The sequence below is a fragment of the Montipora foliosa genome, chromosome 7 (assembly GCF_036669935.1).
Source record: "Montipora foliosa isolate CH-2021 chromosome 7, ASM3666993v2, whole genome shotgun sequence".
NCBI classification, from domain to species: Eukaryota; Metazoa; Cnidaria; class Anthozoa; order Scleractinia; family Acroporidae; genus Montipora; species Montipora foliosa.
Genome location: NC_090875.1, coordinates 28,059,140 through 28,085,252, shown reverse-complemented (window position 1 = coordinate 28,085,252; position 26,113 = coordinate 28,059,140). Strand labels below are relative to the sequence as shown.

The window sequence follows — 26,113 nt, the reverse complement described above, 5'->3', positions numbered from 1 at the left end:
GACTCTATAAATGTATGTACGTAGTTTTTCAAGAACCGATGGAAACTTTCGAGAGGCAGTTTTACTCTTGGGTATAGATAACAAGTCGCCTATGCAGGACGTCAGCTTTGGGAAAACGGTGATTAGAATGAAATGAAAATTGATCTTAAATTTAAAGATACCCATGGTTGTGATTAAGGCCATTTCGAATGTCGCAAGTGACATTTGTCTGCAGTGAGCTAGTTTCGCAACCTTTGTACCATTGTTAAAATTTAAACTGAGTAATATATATAAAACATCGATTTGTAATGACAAGTGTTTTTCTGAAATAATATTCTTCTGCTATTTTTCTTCTTCACCACAGAAAAATGATTCGAAAGCCCTCGACTCTGCGATCGATTATTATTTTCGCATGGCCTTTGCTAATCAACAAGTAAAGGAGCTTTATGGCGATGCAGTCCTTGATGTTCCTGGACACGAGCTTGTCTTGAGACCCTCAGAAACCTTACAGAAATTGTGTGAGCATTTAGGAGTCACGTGCTCTGAAGATTACGTCAACAAGTGCAGCAGTATCTTGTACAGTACTCCCTCGGTAACCAGAAATACCGTCATTTGGACAAAAGAACAGAAAGCTCGAGTAACAAAAATGATGAAGACGGTGTCATTTTTGAAAGACTATTCGTTCAATAAGTATCCAAGATAAACAATTTTCTCTAAGGGAGACGTTTATGGTATTTTTTTAATCAGGATCTTGCCTCCAATCGAATTTACAATTGTCAACGAAAGAAAAGGAAAGATTCTGCGAGCGAACTCAGTCATGTATGAGGCAATCATTTGAGTCTTCCAATCCTGGCCACTAACCTGCAGGGATTGTTTCGAGATTTGTGCGGACAATTGTGTGAAAACAAGTCGTGTGACGCGACCTCTGCAGATTTCAAGTTAACGAAGGTCCACGCGGCCAACAACGTAGTCTTCTGTTCATAACTGAGTTAGGAGCACGCACGTTTTACAAAAACATTGCTTTTGCTAGATTAATTAAATTATTGATTAAAACGTTGAGTCGTTGATTTGCACATGGAAAGTATACAAGGCACTCACACATAGTTTGAGGCCCCTCTGGTTTGGAGAATTTGGTTCTTTGAATTTTAACCGGTACATTCACAATTCACTCTCCACGTCATGAAGAGTAGCGTCAAAACCATATATCACTGTCACCCAGGCCCGGGTTCCTCAAAGCATGGCTAGCGCTAAGCAGCGTTAAATACCAAGGAAACCTATAGGATTTGATATCTTTTAACCAACGCTTATCGCTAGCAAGGCTTCGAGCAAACGGCCCCAGGTTGCAGTGTGAATTCTGACTTACGTAACAGGCCTCTTGTTCCGTTTTCGGCAAAGAACTCGCTGTCACCTTTTCCATTGTTTATTGACGTCTCCTAGTCCTCGGGGCGAGACATAGCACTCACATCTACCAAAAGCTTTCTCTTGTACAGTTATCTATGCGTATAGAAGGTTTTCACGTGAGGTCATCGCGCCATGTTGGTGGACGAAAACAAAAGATCTCTCGTTAGCTCTTTTTGTTTGTCCACCAGAAGTCGTATATTTCTCTATTGTTATTGGTGTCTTTAAAGATTGGTTGAAAAAGTCCTATTCTGTTCCGTTCAAGGCCACATAAGCCCTTCAAAATACGGAATAGGCCGTCATGTTTTTTTTTCCCCAAACTGAGTTGAATTGAATTCCCGAAGGATCAGTTTGGCCCGCGAAGATGGCAGTGCTGAAATCGTGGGTAAAATGCACGAGCATAGGATACCCCTGGGGAGCAGGGGTACCGATGTAACCTGGGACCGAGAAAAACAACCGCATGCGAGCTGACGCACGGGTTGCACGTGCCACGTGTAAAATTCCTCAACGCCATTAACAAAGTAAACACCGATGGCTCAGTTGGTTGAGAAACGGGCTATCATGCGGGAGGTCGCAGGTTCGAACTCCGGGCGGATCAACATTCAGGATCTTAAAATAACTGAGGAGAAAGTGCTGCGCCTCTGTAATTTCATATACAAATGGTTAGACTTTCAAGTCTTCTCGGACAAGAACTATAAACCGTAAGCGTAGGGGGTGGAGTCCCCGGTGTTGTGGCTGTCCTGTTCTCTCCAGCAAAAAGTGACCGGCTTGGCGTGTTGTCCCTAAACAGGCTTATGATATTTGGCGTAACGTAAGCAGAAACAGCCTTAAGTCAGAAAGGGACTTTGCCGAATGCTGCAGCATGTAGATGTAGATATTGCCACCCCACGACGCGACAAAGCTGCGGGAAGGAAACCAGAACTGAACATTTCACTTGCCAGGAAAGCAGTCTCAGACTCCTAGATTTTTAAAGTGCCCTTAACCCCAAAACATTTTTTTCGCTAAAATGAATCTTTGCACCTGTTCGAAACGCATCGCGGCCATTTTTTCATTTTTCTAACAAATCCTGCCATTTTATAGGCTTGGAAAGTTGCAAAAATCCAAGAATCTTTTGTTCACGACCGAATCAGATGGGGAGTGGGTCTATGCAAAGTAGATTGTGACGTCAAGTCAGGAATAGACCCACTCCCCTTCTGACTCGGTCGTGAACAAAAGATGCTTGGATTTTCGCAACTTTCGAAGCCTATAAAATGGCAGGATTTGTTAGAAAAGGGAAAAAATTGCCGCAATGCGTTTCGAACAGGTGCAAAGATTCACTTTAGCGAAAAATAAAATTTTGGGGCTAGGGACACTTTAAACGAAGCGCCTGTAATAGTCAAAAGATGCTTAACAATATAAGTGTGGCAGTGTCAAGACAATAAAAAGGAAAACACCTCACTTCCGTTTCCCGGTCGTGGCTAAAAAAACCGTTTTGCAAGCTCCCTTATTATCCAATGTAAGGCACCTCGCAACGGCTAAAAACGTCGCAAGTTACAGAAATCCCTGTAGGAAGGAGAATTAAGTCAGTCTACTTTCCGCAACGCTTCTTCTGACTTTTTTCCCCAACATTGCTATTGTAACCGTCTTGTTCTGGTGTACCTGTTCTGCAAACTGTGTAGCAACGGCGTATGGCATCACCCAATTAAAATTTGTGTGACCCAGTATGAATTGCAGAGTTAAAACTTTTATCGCAATAAAATCGCGAGAAAATTGTTGAGTATAACAGGAACTTTAGGGAAATGTAAAAGGGTGTTTATCTTCAGATTTCAAACCACACATCAGAAATTTTCACCGCTCTCCACACAAAAGACTCCACACAGAAAAGTGAAACGAAATTCTTTTAACTAGTTAATAATTAATTTTATTTCTCTTCAGGCTTAACACATATTGCGTTAAGCCGACACTTCCTAATTTGAAACATCATTTATCATTATCAATATTTCTTCGTCAAAATAATTATCGGCCTAAGTGCGTAACATTTTTACACAGGACTAAACAAATAAATCAATTAAATTATTAAACAACGACAACCTAACATCAATGAAATAGTTAAATAACGCCTTTTAGAAAGGCCTTATCTTTAAGATATTTTAAGGACAATAACCCAGAAAAGGTGTTAGGACAACGAAATTTTATTTCGGTTTCAATCTTAAAGTCGCCGGAGACTTCCTTTGGCAAACTTACGTTAAGGACGTAAGGTTAAACGAGTAACTGAAGTCAAACCGTCGTTGAGACATGGTATCGGTTTGTTAAGTTAACCATTCCTTGTCCACTGCGGTTGAATACGAAGATGCGCTGTAAAAAGAGAGGTACTTTGGCCACAAGAGCATTCGTTGTTTGTCAACAAAAAATGAATAATAACATAGCTCTATGAAACTGAGTGCAAAAACAAAAAAAAAAAAATCAACGTTTTTAGCAGAAGCTGTTATACATTCTTGTTTCGAGTTTTTAGATCACTTCTCTGTACCCAAACGAAAATCTTTCACCAGTAACGTCTCCGTATAGAGGTTTTGCACGGCAGCCATGTCGCATGGCAGGAATAATAGATTCTTTTTCCTATGGGAACAAATGTTCTTTCTGCCATGCAACATGGCTGCCGTGGAAGACCTCTATTGCTATGATTAATGCTTGAATCGAAAGCAACGACTCAATTAGCGCGCCTCAGTGTTTAAAAAGGAACATTATTACGAGCCCGTGATAGCCGCCATGTTTTCTAAAACCGAAACAAAGGGCTATAGCTACACAAAAATAGATTTAAAATTCCCATAGGATTGATGTGGAAGACCACCGTCACATGCCGGCCACTCCTCTTTCCCTTGTGACACAGAAATGACCGTTGCGACGTTTGAGGCATGGGCACTAATAAACAAGATGATGAAACGCGGAGTCAGTTTGCCGCGAGTCCAAATTAATATTGCAACGAGAGAACGTTTCATATTATTAGGACATTGGCACGAGGTTACTTGAAGGTCGAAAATTCTTGCTCTGGTACAGCAACCGTAGAAATCTCCGGGTGGAGAACGGGAGTGAATCACGCCCCTCTGTCATGAAAAAAAGACACTTAGCAAACTCGAGTGAAACTTTTGTTTCTGAAAAGCTAAATGCACAAAACCGAAGTATAAAAAAAGCCATGAAACACTTTCAATTGTCGCGAATAGTCTAATGGATCTAAAGCTTGGATAACCCGGCGAAGATAAATTTTTAATACTAGAGTTCAGTTACGATTGTACTTGTTGAAGGGATTCAATGACACTAGAGACAAAACGAATACTTGACGACTTCAAGAATAAAGAACAATTGGAACAAGAATGGAAATAAATATAGAAAAAAAAAAAAAAGAAGAATTTTAAGAAAGTCAAATTGTCCGGGCGAAGCATCAAATGAAAAAAGTCAAAACAAAAGCGACAGAAGCGACTTGGTCCATTAACAGCTGTTCCTGACTCTAATATATTACTAGCAAATGTAATCTCGTTCAACGAGTTCAATATATCCTTAATGTATTGGTTTAAAGTCATTTGAAGACTATATTTGACGACTTTGGACACGATAAAACACTTCTTCCTGAAAAATTATCATCTGCCGATCAATTTAGTTAAGGAAAAAAATGCGTTTCATCGGATCACTGACCGTCTTCCTAAAATCTACCTCTAGCCACGTTATCTCTTTCGATAGTATCTCAACTACAACAATTTCTTAGCTTCAACCACCTCACAGATAGTCTCTTTTACTGCACGTTCTAACAATCATTACAACCATTTCATCTTCCTCTGAGTGGCTCGAAAATCTCGAGTTCTTACTGCGCAATCGCAACTTCTACCAGTCCTTCGATCCTTCTCCTCTCAGGATTCCTTCCCAGGCTATACTCGGTTATCAACTGCTCGGCCTATTAGGAGATTAAAAAAACGTGTATTAGCAATCTTAATCCTTTTGAAGCGAAAAGAACGAAAGAATTCATACCGGCCCTTCTGAAGACGAAAATAGTATGCGTATTAAAGCCATTTCAGGAACTCAGTTCCATTTCAATGCACTATACGTTCTCCGCATCTCGAGATACTAGGATTTCCCTCGGGTGGTGCGTACTAATTAAGGGATATTTTTGCGCGGTCTAAAACTATGCGGAGAAAGCAGAAATTAGCAAGTGCCCTTGGTATCCACAAGAAAATTGGGGGTATCCACGCATTTTTCAAAGATAATTAATCAACAATATTTGAAAAAAGCTTTAAAATGCAAAGCAATGTAGGGCGTTTCTTTCCAGATTGTTCAACTTTTCCCGCATATTCATAAACCGCGCAAAAATACCTTGAATTAGTACGCACCGTTCTTAAGAACAACACATATTGGGCTGCTTTGAAAGCACTATCAAACGCTCTTAAATCTTAGGGAAAAACCCCAGTAAAGGAAAAAAGGCCTTCATAAGAGTCAAACAGTCAAATGTTCGAAATTCTGGTTTCATTGTCTTTGCCTTTCAATGAAAGGACTTCATAGACTATGCAAGCGTTAGATCCGGTAAAACCACAACTAACAGGCAATTTGTGAGCGTGTCTAAGAAATAATTCTTCAAAATAGTAATTAGTTCCACTTTTCAAATGATTTTCTTCAAACAAAAGATTTGTTAAAAAGACTCTGTCATGAATTCCCAAATGGTCTATTTAGTCGCACGCATTGGTTCAATGATTCAATTGTGATTGGACGTCCATTGGCTGTGGTTATCATCTTACCGCTGCCTAACCTCATCTTCGCTCGCTGCAGTCTCCATCAGACCACTCCCGTTCATGAGGGAATGGTAATGACCTTCCTCTGAGTGGCTATCTCCGTTCAATGATACAATTGGTCCATCCTCCGGAGGCTCCAACTTGACCTGAACTTGCGATTGCGACAACTGGCTGCTACACCGAAAAAGATCAAAATCATCAATTTTAACCTTTTAAACCATACAAGGCATAATTAGTGAATATAATGATTGGCTATGGGCCTTACTCGGACAGCGACCATATTGGCCATAGTTGAAATGTTTGGGAACGAGTTTAGTTAATTTTCCTTGTTAGAGGGGGGCTTTGTGCATACGTGGAATAATTGTCAAACATAAACCTCAGATGCACTGGCGTGACTACTTAGCGATGATGATAATCATTAACAATTATAGTATCCTTACCGAATTAAAGCGTTGTATCACGATCGAATCGAGATGAAAATCAACTAAACAATTTCTGTCAGGAGACCATCACTGGGAGTGTACAACTTTATTGTATCTGTGGAACGGCGTTTTTACAGACCAAGTTATTTTTAGCTTGATCTTCTCGCGAAACCAGACCTTTTCAGCAAATCACAAGTCTTGCATGGGAAATTATTACCCGCGGGATTGAGAAAGGTCACTCGTGCCTGCCAAATTTTATTCAAGAACTCGTCTAAAAATAGCTTGATCTGTGAAAATGCCGTTTCATAGACCCAGTATTGGAACTGTGGGCTTCTGTTTCTGTATAATGGTAATTATTAAATTTTCAAACTCGGATAATGCATTTCTCGTGCTCTGATTGGTTCACTTAATATCGGTTATCAGCTCATATACCTTAGTTTGACCTTATATTGTAAGTGATCGAGCTAAGCGTTGCCAAGCTAAAAGTTTTTTCGCCAGACAACGAAATTTTTCTCTGAAAAAAGCAAAATGTTTTTGTGATGAGGTTGCGTCTGTCTGACCACAAGGTCTTACGCAACATCGCATCTTTATCAAGTTTCTTCGATTTCGCTCGGATTTTCTCGCTTTTTTCGCTCGTATTTCGTATTTTCTAAACTTTTGGAGTTTGAGGATTAATCAAAACAATTATTGCATTCGCGCTTGTTGGATATGAGACTGGTTATAGCCAACTTGGCGCTACGCGCCTCGTTGGATATTTACCATCTCATATCCAACGCGCGTTCATGGAATAATTGTTAAATATCATCTACACCCAGAAAATCGAAATGCACATCCCTTAATTAACAAAAATACTTAAAAGTGAAGCAGTTTTACGCGCGCTTAGTTTTACAGCTGATAACGTTCTTATAAAAGTAGACCTGGTCCGATTTATTCTTTCAGGTGATAGGACAAATATTGTTCGCGAGTCGTCGTAAAATAGGCTGAAGAGGGTGGTTTGAGTCGTTCATTTTACGCGTTAACTCCGTAAGTAGCTTTTCTCCGAGGAAAAAAACCAAAGAATCCGCGCACCGGTGGCTCAGTTGGTTGAGCATCGGGCTGTCATGCGGGAGGTTGCGGGTTCGAACCCCAAACGGGTCAACGCTCAGAAACTTAAAATAACTGAGGAGAAAGTGTTGCCTTTGTAATTTCATCTGCAAATGGTTAGACTTTCAAGTCTTCTCGGACAAGGACCATAAACCATAGGCCCCGTCTCGCAAATATCTTCCATGTTCATAAGTTCCCTGTGGGACGTTAAAGAACCCACACACTATTCGAGAAGAGTAGGGGATGAAGTCCCCGGTGTTTTGGCTGTCCTGTTCTCTCCAGCAGAAGTGGCCGGCTTGGCGTGATGTCTCTAAAAAGGCTTGAGCTGTGTGAGGTCGCCTAAGCAGAAACAGCCATAAGTCAAAAAGTGACTTTGCCGAGTGCTGGAACATGTATGTGTAGATATAGATGGATTTCCCTATATCGGTTCTAGTACGGCTTAGACACTTACTTGATATCCTTCGAACAAAACTCCACCAATTTGGTGATTCCACCGACCCCTCCCTCCACTTCATCCCCGGTTCTTCGCTCCTTGCGCTTCGCAGGTGGTAACTCGTCTCCAGCTTCTTCGTCCGAGCCTCTCTTCCGGCATTCCTCCTGACCAGAGCCTTCGTCATCACTGACGTCATTGGAACTCGGGGCAGCGAGTGAGAGCAAATTGACTTGCGTGGGGAGTCCCCCTAAGGCGCCCTGCTGCAACAGGCGCTCCCGCTCTTGCCTAACTATTCTTCTGCTTAGAAAGAATAAAAACGTTGGAAGGTGAGATGAGAAACTGACAGCTTGTAGCTTGTGGAACCGTGTACGAAAGGAACCAATTTAAAAGCGAGCGCATCAACTTGGACCCTACCACCCGCATTCACACCCAACGCCGACAACACTAAGCCACCACGGGAGCTGATTCTGCTGGAGTTTTCGTTTTTTCATACCATCTACATTAAGTGTGGCTTCTCTCGCCATCTATTGTCAACTTAGGCAATCAACGTGTCACTGATTACGTCAGAATTGCATAAATTAACGTTTGAATTCACGGGACAAAGTCCAATCTATAACTACATGTCAAACAAAACGATTGATCAAACATCGGGTACTTGTAATTCTCTAGCAGTCATAGACTCATCACCACAACGTTTTCTTGGTCACATAGGACAAGACGTAATTACGCTAGTTTGCTTCATGATTTCATCTTGAATTCCCCCCAAATAAAGCCGTACTATCGAGAAATCGTACTAAACGTCAGGTTTTAGGATAAAAATAATCTTCTTTAAGTTAAAACCCTCTAAACTTTACAATTAACAAGGCGACGTTTATAAAATGCTTCAACTGCTGTCAAAGATTTGGTGTCGTCGGTAGTATAGTGGATAGTATCCAGGCATGTCACGCGGGCCACAGGGGTTCAATTCCCCGCCGGGGAGATAGGTGTCGTTTTTAGGAGGGTAGTCTTAGAAAGGGAATTCAGTTTTTCCCTCCTACCATCCTGCTACCCTATTATTTTTACAATGGTTGGCGAATTGTTAAATAAATAAACAAATAAACAAGTAAATAAATAAATAAATAAATAAATAATAAAAGCTCCGGTGATTTCAAATTTCCTCCCTTTTGGTGATTTGCCAAGCTCAGGGATACGTCTTCGAAGCAGCAGTTACGCACATTGGTTGACGCTGCAAACATCAGCTGCAAGATCTCTCTCAACGAATCGGACGCGAGACGGAGAAAGAACTGCGAAATTATCGCATGCGTTTTTCAGCGCTCGACAATGCTTTGCATATATCTCAAAACCTTGCACCACATTTGGTCATTTCATCGTCTGGTTTGCAATATTTGCATGCCAAAGCCAGTGATAATAGCATTTTCTAAACTTACGATGCACCATGCGTCACTTTTGATTGAGGCCTTCGTTTCAGGTATTCATCCTCGTCAACGATCCAAACTGCCCCTTTGACGTTCTCTTTTCTGACAAAACACTTGTGAAGAGACAGATTATGACGAACAGCGTTCTAGGGATATAAAAAAATTGAAAAATGAGAGCGAATAGCAAAGGAAGTGAATTGAACCAGACGAATTTAACACTGCTATTTTGAGAACATTCTTCAAACTTTGCAACTGCTTTGTCTTTGCATCGTGATTGGATGAAAGAGAAAATCACGCCATACTATCAGCCAATCGGAGGTAAAAGCCAAACAAATCGTGACTGGTCCGTACGCGTTTTCCCGCGCTTTGCGACGCAGGGCTTGAAATTAACGGGCGTCCAGTCGTCAGAGACGACCAGAACTTAACACTGACGACCTATTCACAGAACATCGTTTCCCTTTGGACCAATAGAATTTAAGCTGAAGACATGAGAGTTCTGCTTGATAAATGATACAGTGTAAGAATTATTAAGCCATTATTTTGTTTTTTTTTTATTTTGTACACACATGAACATTCGTATTCGATTCTCCGCCATCTTGTTTTGCGTTTTACCGCTGTACAGTAACAGCCAAGGTCCAATAAAATTCCCGGATGTGAATGCCATATACTTCTAGTCAACATCATAGCGGATTCAGCCAAGGGAAACAGTTTGTTCCGCTGTTTTAGCACAACTGACAAAACCGAAGAGATTCACAAGAAATGAAAAGGAGAATCAAGCATTTCTGAAAAAGAAACTGGAGATGAAGTCTCAGCCATCCCACTGGCAAACACGAAAACTCGAACCAAGGCAGAACACTCTGAACTTCAACAAAACAAACGGATTCGAAGATTTTAGACGCAGTGAAAAAGTGGTCGACCGTGGATCAATGGAGTTCCCAGTGACACGATCATTTGCAAATCTCATCTTATTCAGCTCTTGAATTGAAAGATACACTAACATATGTTCGTAAGCTTATTTATGGCTTTTAGTCCTTAAACCTTAGTTTTATTTGGCACCTTTATATTTCACCTTAGACGCCTAGATGTGAAAATATCGTTGTCCAATGGGCGACGTACTTCAAACGTTTATTTCGAACCCTGCGTCGGGAACCCGTATTTCATTCTGCGATATGATTGGCTCATTTGTGAATGTACGCGTCTCTTATGATTGGTTAACGTAATAAACAATGCGTCCGCACCCAATAGAAACCTTGGTTCAATGCGTCACGTGTATTTTTTCTTTTTCAATCTGAAAACCAAAGGGAAAGAAAAAAGAAAAATCGGTTTCCAACCAACCTTCCAAGTTGCTGCGTTCCTCCTGAAATAAGCAAATTTGTGAACGAACCACGAATAAATTTCGTTCAAAGTCAGTTGCTGGTCGGGGGCATCTAAAATCGCCTGCGGATGTCAAAAGTAAGGTATCTCTTATAAACTACCACTGAAAGGCTGCATGGGCGTCTGAAGAAAATATACTATCCCGGAATCAAAAGAGAATACGAAAACGCAAACTACAGATAATGTTCACGAACGAATGGAAACTAACGCCCAAAAAAAACCCCCTTTTTTCAATAGTATACATAATTACAGTCAAGACTGTAGTCTCCCTTATGGCTCTAGAAATGAAATAAAAGTAAACATTGGTTTTTGTGGAGAGGGGAAAAAAAACCTCTCGCTGCAGAGTAGAGAACCAACAAACTCAACCCACATATGACGCCGAGTCTGGAAATCGAACTGGGCCCACCTTGGTGTGAGTATGACCGAGAGGGGCCAGTATAAAGATAATTTTTATTAGTATCACCCAACTAATGGACTAATGCAAATCCTGCATTTTGGTTGGCTACGCTACTAGAGGACTATTATTAATAGTCCTCGAGAAGCGAAAAGCGTGACGCTTTCTTTCGTTTTACTCCCAAATAAATATTTCTTTAAAGGGGCTAGGTCACGCTATTTTAGGTAATTTTGTTAATTATGAGCTCTAAACGTCAAATTGGCAGAGCAAGAGTCTTTCATTTGCAAAATCACGGCCACATAACAACTGAGAATGATTTTCCAGCTGTGTAAATGACATTTTGATATAGACTGATATAAATTTGAAAAAAGGTGGGCCGCCGTTTTTCAAATTTACCCAAATTCAATCCATTTCAATCCTCTCCAGTTTTGTCCACCATATCCCTTTTTGGCTTCTCTGTGTTTTGTTAGAGTTCTTCTATAGTTTTGAACAGATATTTTGATATTTTAGTTAATTCTATGACCATTCGATCAGCCCAAAATTGCGTGACCTAGCCCCTTTAACTTGCATTTGCTATTGCCGTTTCTGTCCGACTAGTTGGGTGATACTAAAACAATTAGATCCTTCGCCCTCAAGGGCCACCGCTTCGCGTCATGGGCTATTGACCCGTAGCCTAGCGGGCGAAGGGTCTAATCGTCAAATACACTGTAACTCACTCACCTGTCTTATTAAGGATGCGTAAGTAAATGGAGGTCTGACATCAGCTTTTTGATAGAAGTCCGCTGATCGCTGGATGTCTGCCATAAATAAAACGAGAAATGAGTATTATCACGCATAACTATACAAGAAAGACAATTTTGGTGAAGCATTGGGCAAAATCAACACAATGAAAGCTACCGAGCAGGACTTTCCTGCGATACTGTTCCCTTTGTTGTAAAAGGTGATTGTAACCTTTGAATCTGTGGATGAAATCCTTAAGTGCGACCATTTAAATGAAAGCTACTGAGCAGTACTTTCCCGTGGTGTTGTTCATTATGCTGCATAAGATGGCTCTAACGTTTGAATCTGTAGGTGAAATCGTTCGGTGTGGCCATTCAAATGAATTCAAAGCTACTGAGAAGAACCTTCCTGCGGTGCCGTTCATTTTGTTGTACAAGATGGTTCTAACTTTTGAGTCTGTGGGTAAAATCCTGAAATGTGACAATTCATATAAAAGCCACTGGACAGAAATCTACCAAACACTACTTTATTTTGTTTTTACTTTGCTGTACAAGGTGACTCTAAGGGCCTAGCAAAACAGGAAATGTTTGGCGTTTAAACAACATCAAACATTCTTTGGTGACCAACCATTTTACCGTTTGAAGGGGTAGTTTCTAAAGAAACTGTGGTGCTGCGTCGGTGGGGAAGTAGTATACAAAAATTTGGTTTATCAACGGAGTTGATAATGTAAATTGACCACCGTACAGAGATTCTAAAAGTTTACTAGTTTAATGGCTACCTTATTTGGTGCTCTTTGATCGTGTTTGGTCGTGTTTGATAAAATCTGAAAGCCATCACACATTCAATCAAACAACTTAAAACATTTCCTTTGTTCTCGTGTTTGAAGGGCGAAGTTTTGTTTGTTTGGCCAGCCGTATCAAAAATGTTCAATCGCTTGTATCCACGAGTTTTTTACGTATTTCTAACCCACAGTTCTTTGCTTGTGAAGTTTGATCTGAGTTAGATCAAACATATTTTAATCGTTTGGCCACTCACTTCAATATCAGCATGTTCGGTCAGCAAACAATGTTTGATGTTGTTTAAACGCCAAACATTCCCTGTTTGTCCAGGCCCTAAAAGTGCATGAAATTTACGAAAACTACTGAGCAGAACCTTCCTGTGCCCGCGTTCAGGATTTGGGCCTACTTGTTCAAGGTGCCATTAAACTAGTGATGAATTTATCTGGAAACTTAAATTGCAGTTTATTTGCTCATCAAAAAAGGTTCCACAAGGCTTAGAACGTTTGTTTTCCTCCAATATTAAATCAAATTGTTAACGTTCTTTTGACAGGCAAAATTCAAACCTCTCCTGGCATTCAATAGCAGAGTAGATTCCCTCACCTAAAGCTATTCCATCTGGGTCTCCTTTTCTTCTTTTCACGTGGACAGGTTTTTCATCCATGATGTGGCAGCCTGCCGCGCCCACGATCGTAACAGAGTCAGCCGCTGAATTTGCGATATCACGGACAGTGATATTCGGGGGCGGTGTGAGGGGATGATTCCGCAGGGGAGACCCCATGGTCGGAAGAGGGCTAGCGGGTGTCATGGGCACCTCTTGTCTAGTGGTGAGAGGAGTTGAATGCTGCGGCGATGGCGCACCGTCAAGTGTGGATAAGTGACTGTGGGTGGAGGGGTGGGGGTCATGAAGATGAGGCTGAGCTTGAGAAGGAGGCTCATGCTTCGAAGCCTCGTCTTCGAGTTCAGAATTTGTGGTTGGAGAGTGAGGCGAGACCTGTTATAAAACAAACAAAATACACAGAGACATAAACGAAAGTGAAAGAGAAGCTTCATGGTTAAAATGTTTTGTTTCAACTTCAATTTTGAGGGTTCATGTTTCGTCCATATGAACCTAAATAATGTTTTTTTTCCATACTGTTACCGAGCTTCGATCGTCATTAAGTTTCAAGGTAGTAAGCACAAACTGTAAAAAAAAAAAAAAAACCTAAACCCTTGAAAAGTGTTCCCCTCCAAATGAACGGGAGTGAGCAGCCGTGGTACTGTGTTGGTGATCCTGTGGTGCTATGCATTTTGCTGTTTAACATGATCGCTCCTATTACAACATCCTGACATATGACAACAGCCTCACAAAAACTAACCTTTGGGGTGTGAAGATGATTCATCATGGCCGACAGCCTCTCACGTTCTTTGTTCATCTATAACCAAGAAAATTCTCACGTAAGCCTTGGGTTGAATTGAGACAGGGCATGCCTCCATCATCTGCATGCCTTGCTTATGTGTTACGGGAAAAGCGGCTTTGTTTCAACAAAAAGAATAGAGAAAGACGACTACAAAAGGTGGTAAAGGGTCTGGAAGACAAGAACAGCAAAGGAGTAGGCGGTTTGTACGTTTTTCTAACGTCTTTCTACTTAACTCCCGTCTCTTTCTAGCTTGCTCACAGGCTCTCTCCCTCCCACCGCAAAGAGAGAGCTTCCACACCGGTTACCTTAAAGTTGTAGGCTGACCTGGGCTATGTCGTTCGAAACAAAGTCAGAGCTGTCACTGGCTTACACGTACAACCGATTTAAACCTATTGGCTGCTAGACTGGCATTCTGTTACCCAGAGTTTAACGCTTGTCCTGTTTGGAAAGACTCAGCCTGGAATTAACAGGCTTCGTTTATACATAGTGAACTCTAGCTGAATGCAACTTGCATTATGCCACAACAAGCAATTACCTGAAGTTCTAGGTGCATTACAACTTGCATTTGGACTCTTGCTTGAGCTGTGCTTCTTTCATTCAGTGCGTGGTCAGCATTGAGGTGACTATGGACAAAAGGAGAAAACAAATGAGTATTAAACAACTGTCTTTATGACCCTGAACTCATTAACATGCCCAAGCCACCCATGCTCAGTGGTGAAGGCACTTTTTGCTGCTCCTGACTTGTATTTTCTCAGTTGTGCTTTTAATTTACGGCTCGGCGATTTCTGCTTTTTCCACTTTTAGGTTCTCTCTATCGCTAAAACTTTTCATTATTGGTTTTCACATATTGCCACGGCCGCCATGTTGGTGTCCCCAAACAAAGAAATGGCGGTCATGTTGGTGTCCAGACCCAATACTCCGGGAATTGAACTTGATGATCATGCAAACGCTTTCATTTGTTTTCACTGAAAAACATGGCTGTTGATCACGTGAGTGTAAACCAAGAATAGGAACTTTGGAGTTCACAACAGGAAGGATTATATCACAAAACGATAGGCATGCAATGAACTGTCATTTTTTGTTTGCAAAAGTTGAGCTTTCCATGATGCCAACAGAAAGGAAAGTATCGATGAAATGAAAGTAATAGTAATATTGTTGATATTTAAAAAACTATCTCTGGCTAAAACGATTAAAAACTACGAGCTTTCGACTGCCCAAACTGCAGTATTCTGTCGAAGACTACAGTTCGGGCAGTCGAAAGCTCATAGTTTTTAATCGTTTTAGCCAGAGACTGTTTTCTAAATTTCAACTATGTTTCACCCTGGCTGTGGCAGGTAATATTTCTTTCAATGTTTAATAACTCGAATCATCATCGTCGTCCACATCATCATCATCATCATCATCATCATCACCATCGTTAAAGTCATCATCATCATTGTTTTACTTACTGCATAAACTGTTGATAATTCTCACAAAATGCCTCACAGCCTGGCCATTGACAAATGTTGTGGTGAAACAATGGATGATGCTGAGCTGTTGACACATCAAACACATTGAAAAATTACATAAATTTAATAGGCTAGTTTCCAACAGACCTTTTTGCAGATACGGCGGCCATTTTGATTTCTATTGTTTCAAATAGCTATTATGGGATGCCCAGGGGGCAAATTAATATGAGCATCCCATAATGTCTTTCGAAACAATATAAATCAAAATGGCTGCCGTATCTGCAAAAAGGTCTATTGCGCAGCAACAAAGGAACAGAATCAAGGTTCAGGAGAATTATTAGAATTTAGTTTTGTTATGCAAATTATTTCCCTACAAACCTTGACTCTGTTCTTTTGTTGCTGCACAATAGCACCCTTTTCAATTGACGTCAAAATCTAGCACCCAAAGCATCGTGGGATTAATATGCGGACAAAAACAAAGACCTTATTTTTGTCCACATTTCAATCCCATAATGCTTTGCAATAATCCGTTTTTATCAACCATAGAAAATGCTATTCGAACCAGCCCATTGCAAAACAAAAGGAATACAGTTGCATGGTGAATGAATTACATCCTGTGTCCATTGTATCATCAATAATTATTACCTGCTTGGGCTTCACTGATGAATGCATTTGTTGCCCTAATAATAGTAAACAAATACAAGCCCTGTTAATGAAACTGCATTAAAAGACAGTGTCATTTTTTGGTCAGTCAGCCAGTCAGTCAATCGCAAACAGAATATAAAATCAGGTTAATTTATACTCACACAGATTCCTCTGATGGTTGTGCTCTTCCACCTAGAATGATAAAAAAATTAATTATGTAGATTTAGGTTAATTATGTTGAATAAATTGTTGATTTTGGTGTCAAATTATTCAACACCCAAATCAACAATAAAATTAGGAGCAAGGATGGCACAGTCGATTAGTGTGTGGCCTTGGTGCAAGAGGTCCTGAGCATGGCCAGAAATTTCGGACATTTGAGCCCGCGCATAAAGCAGCGGGCCACTCAACAAATTATGCTAATGAAGCAACATGCCGTTTCCAAGAAAATCCCTTACAGTTGATTACAAACAACTACATTCGTTCTCATCTGTCGTTTTATATGACATAGCAACTCGCTCGAGACATAGAGGGAGATTTTACGATGTGGAAAGAATTATTACTCGGCGAAAAATGTGGTTCGGTAAGTCTTGTGTTGTTTCTTACTCGTCATGTATTATCTCTCGAGTCGGCTTATTCTTCCTGTATTAAAGCTCATGTCTTCTGTGTATTGAGTGATGCATACATGTATTGTGATTCCAGAGTTATGAATACTTGCTGAAATGGAAAGGATGGTCACTAGAAGCTTGCAGCTGGGAGCCAGCTCAAAATATTACTAGGGGATTTGCTAAGGTAGATTGAGACTGCTTTCAAGAACGATCGTGGGCATAACGTTACACGGCTGTCCTAGAAGACTGCAGGCTTGAAAAGCCTGGCTTTTGCTGAAAAATTTGATACCAAATATGCAGGGTTTTCGTGCGAGAAGACAGTGTAAAGACCGAGAAATCGTTGCCCTCTTTAGCATGGAACGGAACTGGAACTGCGTGACATGTCGACCTTTTTTTCTGGACTTGTTTCATTGGGTACGGCTTTTAACAACCCAAAGGAAAGGTAAATTTATAAGCCGAAGATCAGACTTTTATTTTCAAGATGTATTATCTGTATTTTATGACTCGATTTTGGCAAATTATGTGGCATCTTTATATGTTTTGCTATTTCCTATCAAATATGTCATCTTCGATTCTTTTGTCAGTGATTTGTAAGGCCTTGACTGGATCTTAAGTTGCAAATTGATATATTTCCAAAGGAAAGGTATGGAATTAATTTCCGCATAAAATTTTTAACCTAATGTGGCGCTAAAATGTCATTGAATAATGCTCGATTTTGGCAAACTGGAAGACTACAGTAATTGTTCCTGTATTTCCCGTAATTCCATCGCTTCTCAGACATACAAAGTTTTGTAATTTTGTATGCCATTTTTGAAAAAGATTGGGAAAAGCCACTGTTGCCATGCGGGCTCAAATGTCAAAAATTTCTGGCCATGTTTGATTCCTGGATTTCGCATCCTTGTTTCGACTTCTTTCCTTTCCGTGTAGCTATTAGTAGCTTTAGATACCGGTAAAACGGAGCACTGATGGAGAGGGGAGAGTAAAATGAGTGAATTGTCGACCTCAGGTTTGTCAGTTGAATTAATGCTACGAGTTACCGACGTTAAATATGGTTACTTTACTAAATACTTTAATTACTTTAATATTGACAATGACTGCTTCTCAGCCTTACCAAAAAGATTGTATGCAAATTTACTGAAAAGTGACAAGTTTAAAAAATAAACAATAATAAGTAAGATAATGATTTACAATCATAAAATAAAAATAACAATCTCAATGTCAGTACTGCAGGAAATTACCAAAATGAGGATCTCCCAGTCCTTTCCACTTGCCATCAAAATAGGGACGAAGTTCTTGCTCCAGTATAGCCTGCAAAACAGAATATTACTTGTACTTAAATTTACAAAATAAGATGTGACTTGTACCATTTTTTTTTTCATCCTCCAAACTCTATTCATAAGTACACATACTTTGGATTGGAGACCATATGTGACCATATGCATGGAGGAAATCAATAAAGTACAGCAAGACTTATCTTACGAAAAAACGAAAGCCTGAGTGTACATTTTGAACCTTACTGGAATGAAGCCCAAATTATTCAGTTCAGGCAGCATTTCACAGGACTTACTCACAACCTGGCAATTTTTGTCACCAATTAATTTTGTTATAATGATGCCTCTTCATAAAGAATTTTTAGGTCAAAATTATAACAATAATAATAATAACAGCAAAATTATTATTATTATTATTATTATTATTATTATTATTATTATTAGTGTGACAATAATTAACAATTGTCCTGTATTAACATGAAGAAATAAACAACATTCAAAAATTTAATTTAAGACTTGTTTCGACATACTTATGCCATCTTCAGTTGTGATGAGTTTGGATGAATTGATACATTATTCCCATACTTACAAAAACAAATTAAATGGATTAGCTAAGATACTTAGCTACTATCGTCACAACAAAGCCGTTAAAAATGAAAAACAAAAAGTTTGTTGTACACTGTAATTTTAGAACTAAATAACCAACAAGACTTAACTGAAAGAGATTCGGCAAAATGTTGTAGTTGTTGGTTAAGAGTAGGTTTGTTGCATTTGATATGCAAACCTTCTTTTATTTTAATGTTAAAACGCAAGATATTACACCCCTTTAAGCATTCAGATACCCTCATAAAATTGATGTCTAATAATTCTTGTGTCTCCAGAAAGTTACCAAGACCTGCTTTGTCACTGCATGCAAGGATTTAGTGCAATTTCAGCAAATTTGGAAAATATGTTCATTATCAATGGATTCCTTAATTTTGCTTTGTCAGGAGTTCCCAATTACCTAAGTAATGCCAATTACCTGATGTTGCTGCATGTGCTGGGGTGGGACTGGTCGCACTAGCAATGGAGGTGGGTGGGTAGCCATCACTGTTACTGGTCGCCCAGGTGTCTGCTGATGAGGAAAGTGAAAATGCCCATCGACATATCCTGGCGGGCAGCCACAGTGAGCATGCTCCATGAATGCTGCCGTCTGCTGTGAGTGACACCCAGCTGGAGAGTAAACGTGGTGTGTATGCGGCCCAGGAGGACATGTTGAACAGTAGTGAACGCCACCATGTTTTGACAGCAGTTTAGAGTCCGGAGATGGAGACTTTGATGCATCCATCATCACACTGCTGATTGCTGGTGCGATATGCTGATAGACCATACCAGGAACATGTACCTCACGACTGCAACAGCAATTTTGTGAAGTGCTGTGCTTGCTTTGCTGTGTGACTTTGTGGGAAGCTTGAGCTGCACATGTACAGTTCACAGAGCCACACATTTCTTGAGTTCCATCCCCAGAAGATGAGGAAACCTTGACCTAAAGAAAATTTTGAAAATGTAGTTACAGCAATTTAGCAAAGTTACTGACCACATGCCTGTACATTTAATGCTCACAAAATTGAAAATAATAATAATAAAAATGATAATAAATAAAATTGATAATGATAATGATGAAAAAAAAAAAGGAAAAAATTTAGGAAATTTCTCCTTTAAAAGAAGCATTTTCCTGGAGGATTTCTGTTCTCACTCCTCTTTGTCATCTCAATGGTTCCCATGACTCTCATCCATAGAAAGAGTGAGGCAGGGTAACAATGCTCTAAGCCAGAAGTAAGAGCCAGCTGGACTCACTGATACTGTTTGAGCAGATATTCAGCGATGAAATTGATATAGAATTAGGTATGGAGAAGTGTGTTGTCTTAGTGATGTATCTTACAAAGCATGTTAAGTGGCTGGCCATGGTGAAACACATGGCTGTAATCAGCGCACCAACCCAAATAGCGGCAGAACTTGTTCACAGGGTAAACAGATGGTGGTAACTAGGAACTGTTAGACTGCTGGTAAAAAGCTTTCATTGAAACCCCTGTTGAAGTTATGTGTTAAGTTGACACAGTCAGAGGGGAGACAACACCTTATTAATACAATAGGACCAATGGAAGAAAGCAAAGAATACCAATATTTAAGTGGAGTGCTTTATGCTGACAACATGCTACATGACAAAAATAAAGGATAACATTGGAAAAGAATACTTACGGTACATAAAAGAAAAAGTGGCTCCCTCAAAATTGAAAGCTGGAAACTTGACGCATACTACAAACACCTGAGCAGTGTCACATGTCACATGCCCGAAAAAGGTGATTGCATGAATGGAGGAAACAAGAACTTTGGGATTTAAATTGTAGAACAAGGAAATTGCTAGCCATAACTGAAGTGGTGGTGGTGTGGTACGACTTTATGTACCAAGGAAAGATAAAGGAAGAGACCTGATATCCACAGATGGCTCAGTATCAATCTAGAAAAGATCTCCCTAGTCTAAGAACATAGAGCTATGACCAATCCAGGGAAAAAGAACTGTTAAAAACAGTGAAGAGGAAAGGATTGACATGCAGCCAAGAAATGGCTGCCAGCTTAAAGTGCACCTAAACCCAAATATTTTTAGTCACTGTCTACAATATTGATCTCTCCACGGAAAGCAAACATGTTTGGCGATTCTTACCTCAAAGTTACGCTTTTATCTGCCTGGCCAGAAGTGCAAAGTTATAATAATAATAATAATAATAATAATAATAATAATAATAATAATAATAATAATAATAATAATAATAATTTATTTACTTATAACGCGCAAGTATCAATTTACATTTTCACCTGCGCGGAACTAAATCCATTAAAAACCTAATTACAATTTTATAATATAACTAGTAACTAATGATAACTAATAACTAATTACTCATAACAATTAAAATTATATGAATAGCATAAAAAACAAAAAACTGGCCTTAATATCTAAAGAAGAATTGTATACGTCGTGTAAGCAATTAAAATATTTAAGGAAATGCTTCTCTAAAAAGATACGTCTTAAGTGCTTTCTTAAAAGATGGTAAAAATAATGAACTTCTAATATTAAATGGTAAGTTATTCCATAGTTTTGAAGCGGCGACTTGAAATGCGCGGTCTCCAAGAGTAGTATATGTTTTCAATTTTTCTATTTCTAATAGTAAATTGTCACTATTTGACCTAAGGTTGTATTTTCCAGGCTTCTTAAATTTAATTAACTCTTTGATATAATTAGGGGCATGCCCATGAACAGCCTTATACGTAATTAAAAGAATCTTAAATAATATGCGTTCACGAATAGGCAGTTATCAAACCTAGCAGTAATTTGGACCTACGACCGTCATGTGGAAGGAATGGGTCTCTTTTCAATTTTACGTCAAAAACTGCTTTGCAATGCAAAACTTCTTTGAAAACAAGAATGCAAAGCCGTTTGTGACCTAAAATCAAGAATAGACCTATGCTCTCACACCACAGTGACGTGGGTCCAAATTACTGCTAGTTGTGCCAAGTTTACTTGGCTCGCACAGCACAGAAAAAGTGAAATTCTGGGTAACAATGCTGAAATATGTTTGCTTTGGATGGGAAGATTTCATTAGGAAAAAAAAATATTTGCTATATTCCTTTAACTCCAAAAGTTTGGAAGTACGAGATACGAGCAAAAAAAACAAGAAAATCCGGGCGAAATTGAAAAAAATTTGATGAAGATGCGATGTTTTGTTAAGACCTTGTGGTCATACAGACGCAGGCTCATCACAAAGACAATTCTTACCTGTTCACGTACTTCTAAACGTCTGAATTGATCCAAAGTTTCCACAAAAACTTATTTTTTTTGCTTTTTTCACAGAAAATTTTCACTTTCTGGCGAAAAAACGTTAAGCTTGGCAACGCTTAGCTCAATCACTTACCATATAAGGTCATACTAAGGTATATGAGCTGATAACCGAGACTGAGTGAACCAATCAGAGCACAAGAAATTCATTATGCGAGGTTGAACATTTAATAAATATATATCATATGGCAAATTTAAGCAGGAACAATTCAAAATGGTCTCACTAAGCATTCTAAAACCAGATTTGTTCTTTCATGCCCGCTTCTTCTGAATAGACCTTTTTACAGTTATGTGCTTAGTTACCTGGCCTTTAAATGAAAGTGAGGCTGGATTTGATCTTGTTATGATACAGATCTCGCTCCTTTTCTTATGTTCAATGTTGTTTTCACGCTTATTAGTTGGAATTTACATAAGAAAAGCAATGAGGTTTCTGTCAAAACAAGGTCATCTCTAGCCTCACTTTCATTCATAAGCCGGGTAACTAAGCACAACTATAAAATGGTCTATTGTATCTGTACTTGTCAGCTTGAGGTTAATTCCTTGATACAAAAAAAAAAACCCAAATTGACAAGAACCAACATTTGCCATGAGATACTTTGATAATCATAATTTATAACACATATACATAGAGACTGATGCATGTTGCTAGTCATCTACACAACTGGAGATCTTGCTAGATAGACTGTGGTTATGTTTTTTAAAATTTTACTTTTAATTCTGGCAATACATTATAACAGGGAATCAGAAATTCTTTACCAGCCCTAATTAATGCCAGACCAAAAGCATTTTATATTTATAGTTAAGTTAAAATAAGAATTCACGTGGTGACATCTTGAGTTGTACACCCACTAGTCCACCCTAAGACGGGAGTAACTTTCTCTCGAGGGCTGGGTGGCAGCGTACAGTGTAATTAACTGCTGTGTTGCAGATTTTAACTGAGTGATGAAAAAAAAGAGGTCTCCGATTTTACAAATAAGCTCACATAACAATTACTTTGACTGACGACTTTATTGTAAAACTGCTTGCTTTTCCTTTTCAAATGACATTCACTAACGGCATTCATTTTAGGCACAAGATAACTTACGGTTAAGATTTTAGGCTTTTAGCTCGGCGGAACTTCACGAACAAATCCTATTGTACACGCAAGACGTCTGTTTGTTGGCCGTTGGCAAACAAAGCAAGTTTTGTGGCATTAAATGTAGGTAAGGTCATCACTGAGCTGAAGTTACTGACCGTGGTTCCTCGAAGACTCGTTGTGCTTGACGTGACAGCTACTTCAGCTTCGCTTGATTTGATATTCGCCATGAAATTTTTTCGGGATATTGAGGCACAGAATTTGTAAATCGTTAAGCCCGTTACTTTTCTAATGAGCGGACAGGTTTTACGGCTACAAAGAAGCGAAACAGAAAAAAACCAAGATTAGAATATTTCTTAAGTAAATTGAACTCATGAAAACAACGCATTAAATTCAAATTTTTCGTTTTCTTTGTGGCATGCGGAAGAAAGCAACGCGACGGAGGCAGGAAATTCACTCGCTTGACAATTTCATGTTTGCTCATTGAAAACTGTACGCGCTTTAGTATTTTGGGTATGATATATGTTTGATCAAGAAGAAAACCTCTTGTTACGAAAGAAAGGGGCCATAAAGAGGACTTAAATCGAAGTCTGGGGGAAAAACCGCGTTAATTTATTCAGACGCCATATGGCCTCGATTTGAATAAATTTGTTCAAGTCTCTGTCTTCCTTGTTCGTGAAATCGGGATATTTTCGGTAAAAACTGACAAAAACCCGACAAAGAGGTCAATAAAAATTATCCTCTTGTCTTTAAAAGGTTTTTTCCCATCGATAACTACATTGATTTCCTCCAAACTCTCGCTTTAGCTTGCTTCTTAGCCCACCGCACTATAAACAACAACAAAAGGCCGCCCGAGTAAACAACAATAAAAATGGGTATTTCAGTTTCAATTGAGACATAAAATACACCAGGAAACCTCTAATAAGATTTTTAAACTTGTCAAGGACATGAAATCTTCTTCCACTGAAGTTTAAGGAAACCATGACCCCACACAATCATGAAATTTATACAAGATAAACATTCAGATATTCAAGCCATTGTTGGCAAGAAGGCACGTTTACTAACCTTGGCCGCGACGAATTTCAGTGGATGAACCCGAAAACTTGTATCTCCCGTCATTAAACTTGCAGTGGTGTTGCGTTAATTCGTCTGCCAAAACCTGGAACACTTTTCAAGCAGATTTTTAGCGACGGCGAACAGAAATGTGGAGCAATTTATCTTGCTAAACAATTGCAGCGCGTTGTTGTTGATGAATTTACTTTGAGCCCCAAACAAAGCCTCGATTTGCATCGTGACGTCACGTTATTGGCACCCGTAAATAACAACAAAAATAAACATAGGAAGGCCAAACAATAGGTCTCCCACGCCAGCAATCTGTTTTTACGCCAACTAAACAAAATATCTGTTTGAGAGAATCTGTTCCCAGAGACAAATTCTTTCCTCTTTTCATCTTCATTCAAGAACGATTCACGTCCAATTTTATTTCGACCGACGAATTTGAGTAATCCACGCGCTCTGTTTTACAATTGTCATCCTAACTACGCGCCAGGCGAAATAATATTTTCTAGCGGAGTAATTTTTGATAAAGCTGGTCTAGATCTGTAGTCATTTTCTCCTTAAGTTAAACGTAGACAACACACGACCTTGGGTAAAGAAATAACTTTTCTGAAGGACAATCTATCACATTTTGCCCGCATTTGATTGGCTCTCGCCACCGCACAAAATGACAAGATCTAGTTTTTGCAAACATAAGGATTATTGTTTTTCCAGATTATGAAAACCCGCCCAGCTGAATTTGCTATCTGTACGTGTGAATTGAACATAACCACGTGCTAGCTACTTCACTAGTTTTATTTCTCCTTTCTAAAAAAAACTTGCAAAATATAGTCGGGATTCACAAGGGCGTTCAAAAAGTAATACCATTTGAAAATCGAGGAGGTCATATCGCATTCTGTTTATCTAGGAATTACAGGCTAGTAAATTCAAACATGCTTTGTTTTGTGTAGTCTCCTCGATGAAACTTGTTTGTTATTCAAGCGTCTGTTCTCCAAAAAGAAAAACAGAGAATTTAAATTTGAGTTTCGACCATTTTAATCTATAGAAAGTCGCTAACTTATGATGTTTTCACGTGCACTTTCAAATTCGAAAATCATTTTAAAAGCCAGAGAGTTTTAAATTCTTATCAAAGAAAATTCGCCATGACCTTCGAAAAAAATTATAATATCGCAATTTTACTTTTCCGTTCGCAAAAAAACAAAGAAAAACAAAATAACCCAGCGTGAAATCTGTGGCATTCTATAGACAATTTTCATTTAGCCGAGGTATTAAATCTACGTCCTGTGGCTTTTGCTTTTGTTTTCAATCTTTTCTCTTTTTTAACGAGGCGTTAAGTCTGAGCTCGCTTCCCCGTCGACCTCTTCAAGTAATGCAATATTCTAGAACATTGCTGATTTTTTTTAGCTTCGCTTGATGTTTTAAGGCTTCATAAATTATTTGTGAATTCGGTACAACATTTTGTTTTGTTTATCTTATCGCCAGCCATTGCCTCTCAAATCGCACCATATTTAGATGGAACACAATTGAAAATTAGACTATAACGCCTTTGAATCAGTCTATCAACATAGAATGGGCCAATCTGGGATTGGATATTTTTTGGACGAATATGAATAATCTTGCGCACCAACGGAGTAAAAAAATACAAATGAATATTTAACGTAAATAAAAACACACAAGTTCCTCTAGGTACATCAACACCGAGATATTATCAATGAATCTTTTTTGCGTTGTGGCTGAAGATCATTTGGTCTATGTGAAGAGGACAGATTCAATGAATCAAAGAGCGTTGCGTGCGTTTTAGAGGAAATACTCTGTGTTCATAAGTGTTGTTATTTGTCAACTTCTCGTTAATGGCGCTCAAGGCTTTGTTATTTCACAAACCACGTGCCAAAAACGAAAATAATTGGGAGGGAATGCTCTCGTCCAATCATATCGAGTTTACACGAGCGCTTTTGAATAGAATCGCACATGCTCTTAAAACTGTTTCTAAAGAAAAT

The 26,113-nt window shown here is 39.1% G+C and overlaps 2 protein-coding genes across 7 annotated transcripts in view; one reads left to right on the top strand and one right to left on the bottom strand.

Moving 5' to 3' along the window:
* LOC138010581 (uncharacterized) overlaps positions 1–1,042 on the top strand; it is an 8,005-nt gene extending 6,963 nt beyond the window's left edge. For both annotated transcript variants that reach the window (XM_068857559.1, XM_068857560.1), the window contains one exon: positions 344–1,042. In XM_068857559.1, the coding sequence (XP_068713660.1) occupies positions 344–682 (339 nt within the window). In that variant the 3' untranslated portion in view covers positions 683–1,042. The remainder of the gene's footprint in view (positions 1–343) is intronic.
* A 2,209-nt stretch (positions 1,043–3,251) lies between these two features.
* LOC138011675 (forkhead box protein P1-like) lies at positions 3,252–24,365 on the bottom strand. Of its 5 annotated transcripts, none has more exons than XM_068858796.1 (16): positions 24,126–24,365; positions 23,219–23,372; positions 19,136–19,639; positions 18,082–18,151; positions 16,400–16,430; positions 16,239–16,273; positions 15,594–15,678; positions 14,681–14,768; positions 14,104–14,160; positions 13,349–13,739; positions 11,970–12,046; positions 10,817–10,918; positions 9,494–9,627; positions 8,085–8,366; positions 6,135–6,302; positions 3,252–5,299 (listed from the first exon to the last, which is right to left on the bottom strand). In XM_068858796.1, exons 2-16 carry the CDS (start codon positions 23,288–23,290, stop codon positions 5,287–5,289), a joined length of 2,109 nt encoding a protein of 702 aa, XP_068714897.1. In that variant the 5' UTR covers positions 23,291–23,372; positions 24,126–24,365; the 3' UTR covers positions 3,252–5,286. The 5 variants fall into 5 exon arrangements, with proteins under 5 accessions (XP_068714897.1, XP_068714895.1, XP_068714896.1 ...); XM_068858794.1 differs by having other exon boundaries at positions 6,146–6,302; positions 24,126–24,359; XM_068858795.1 differs by having other exon boundaries at positions 6,146–6,302; positions 8,085–8,363; positions 24,126–24,358.
* Positions 24,366–26,113: the final 1,748 nt, after the last annotated feature.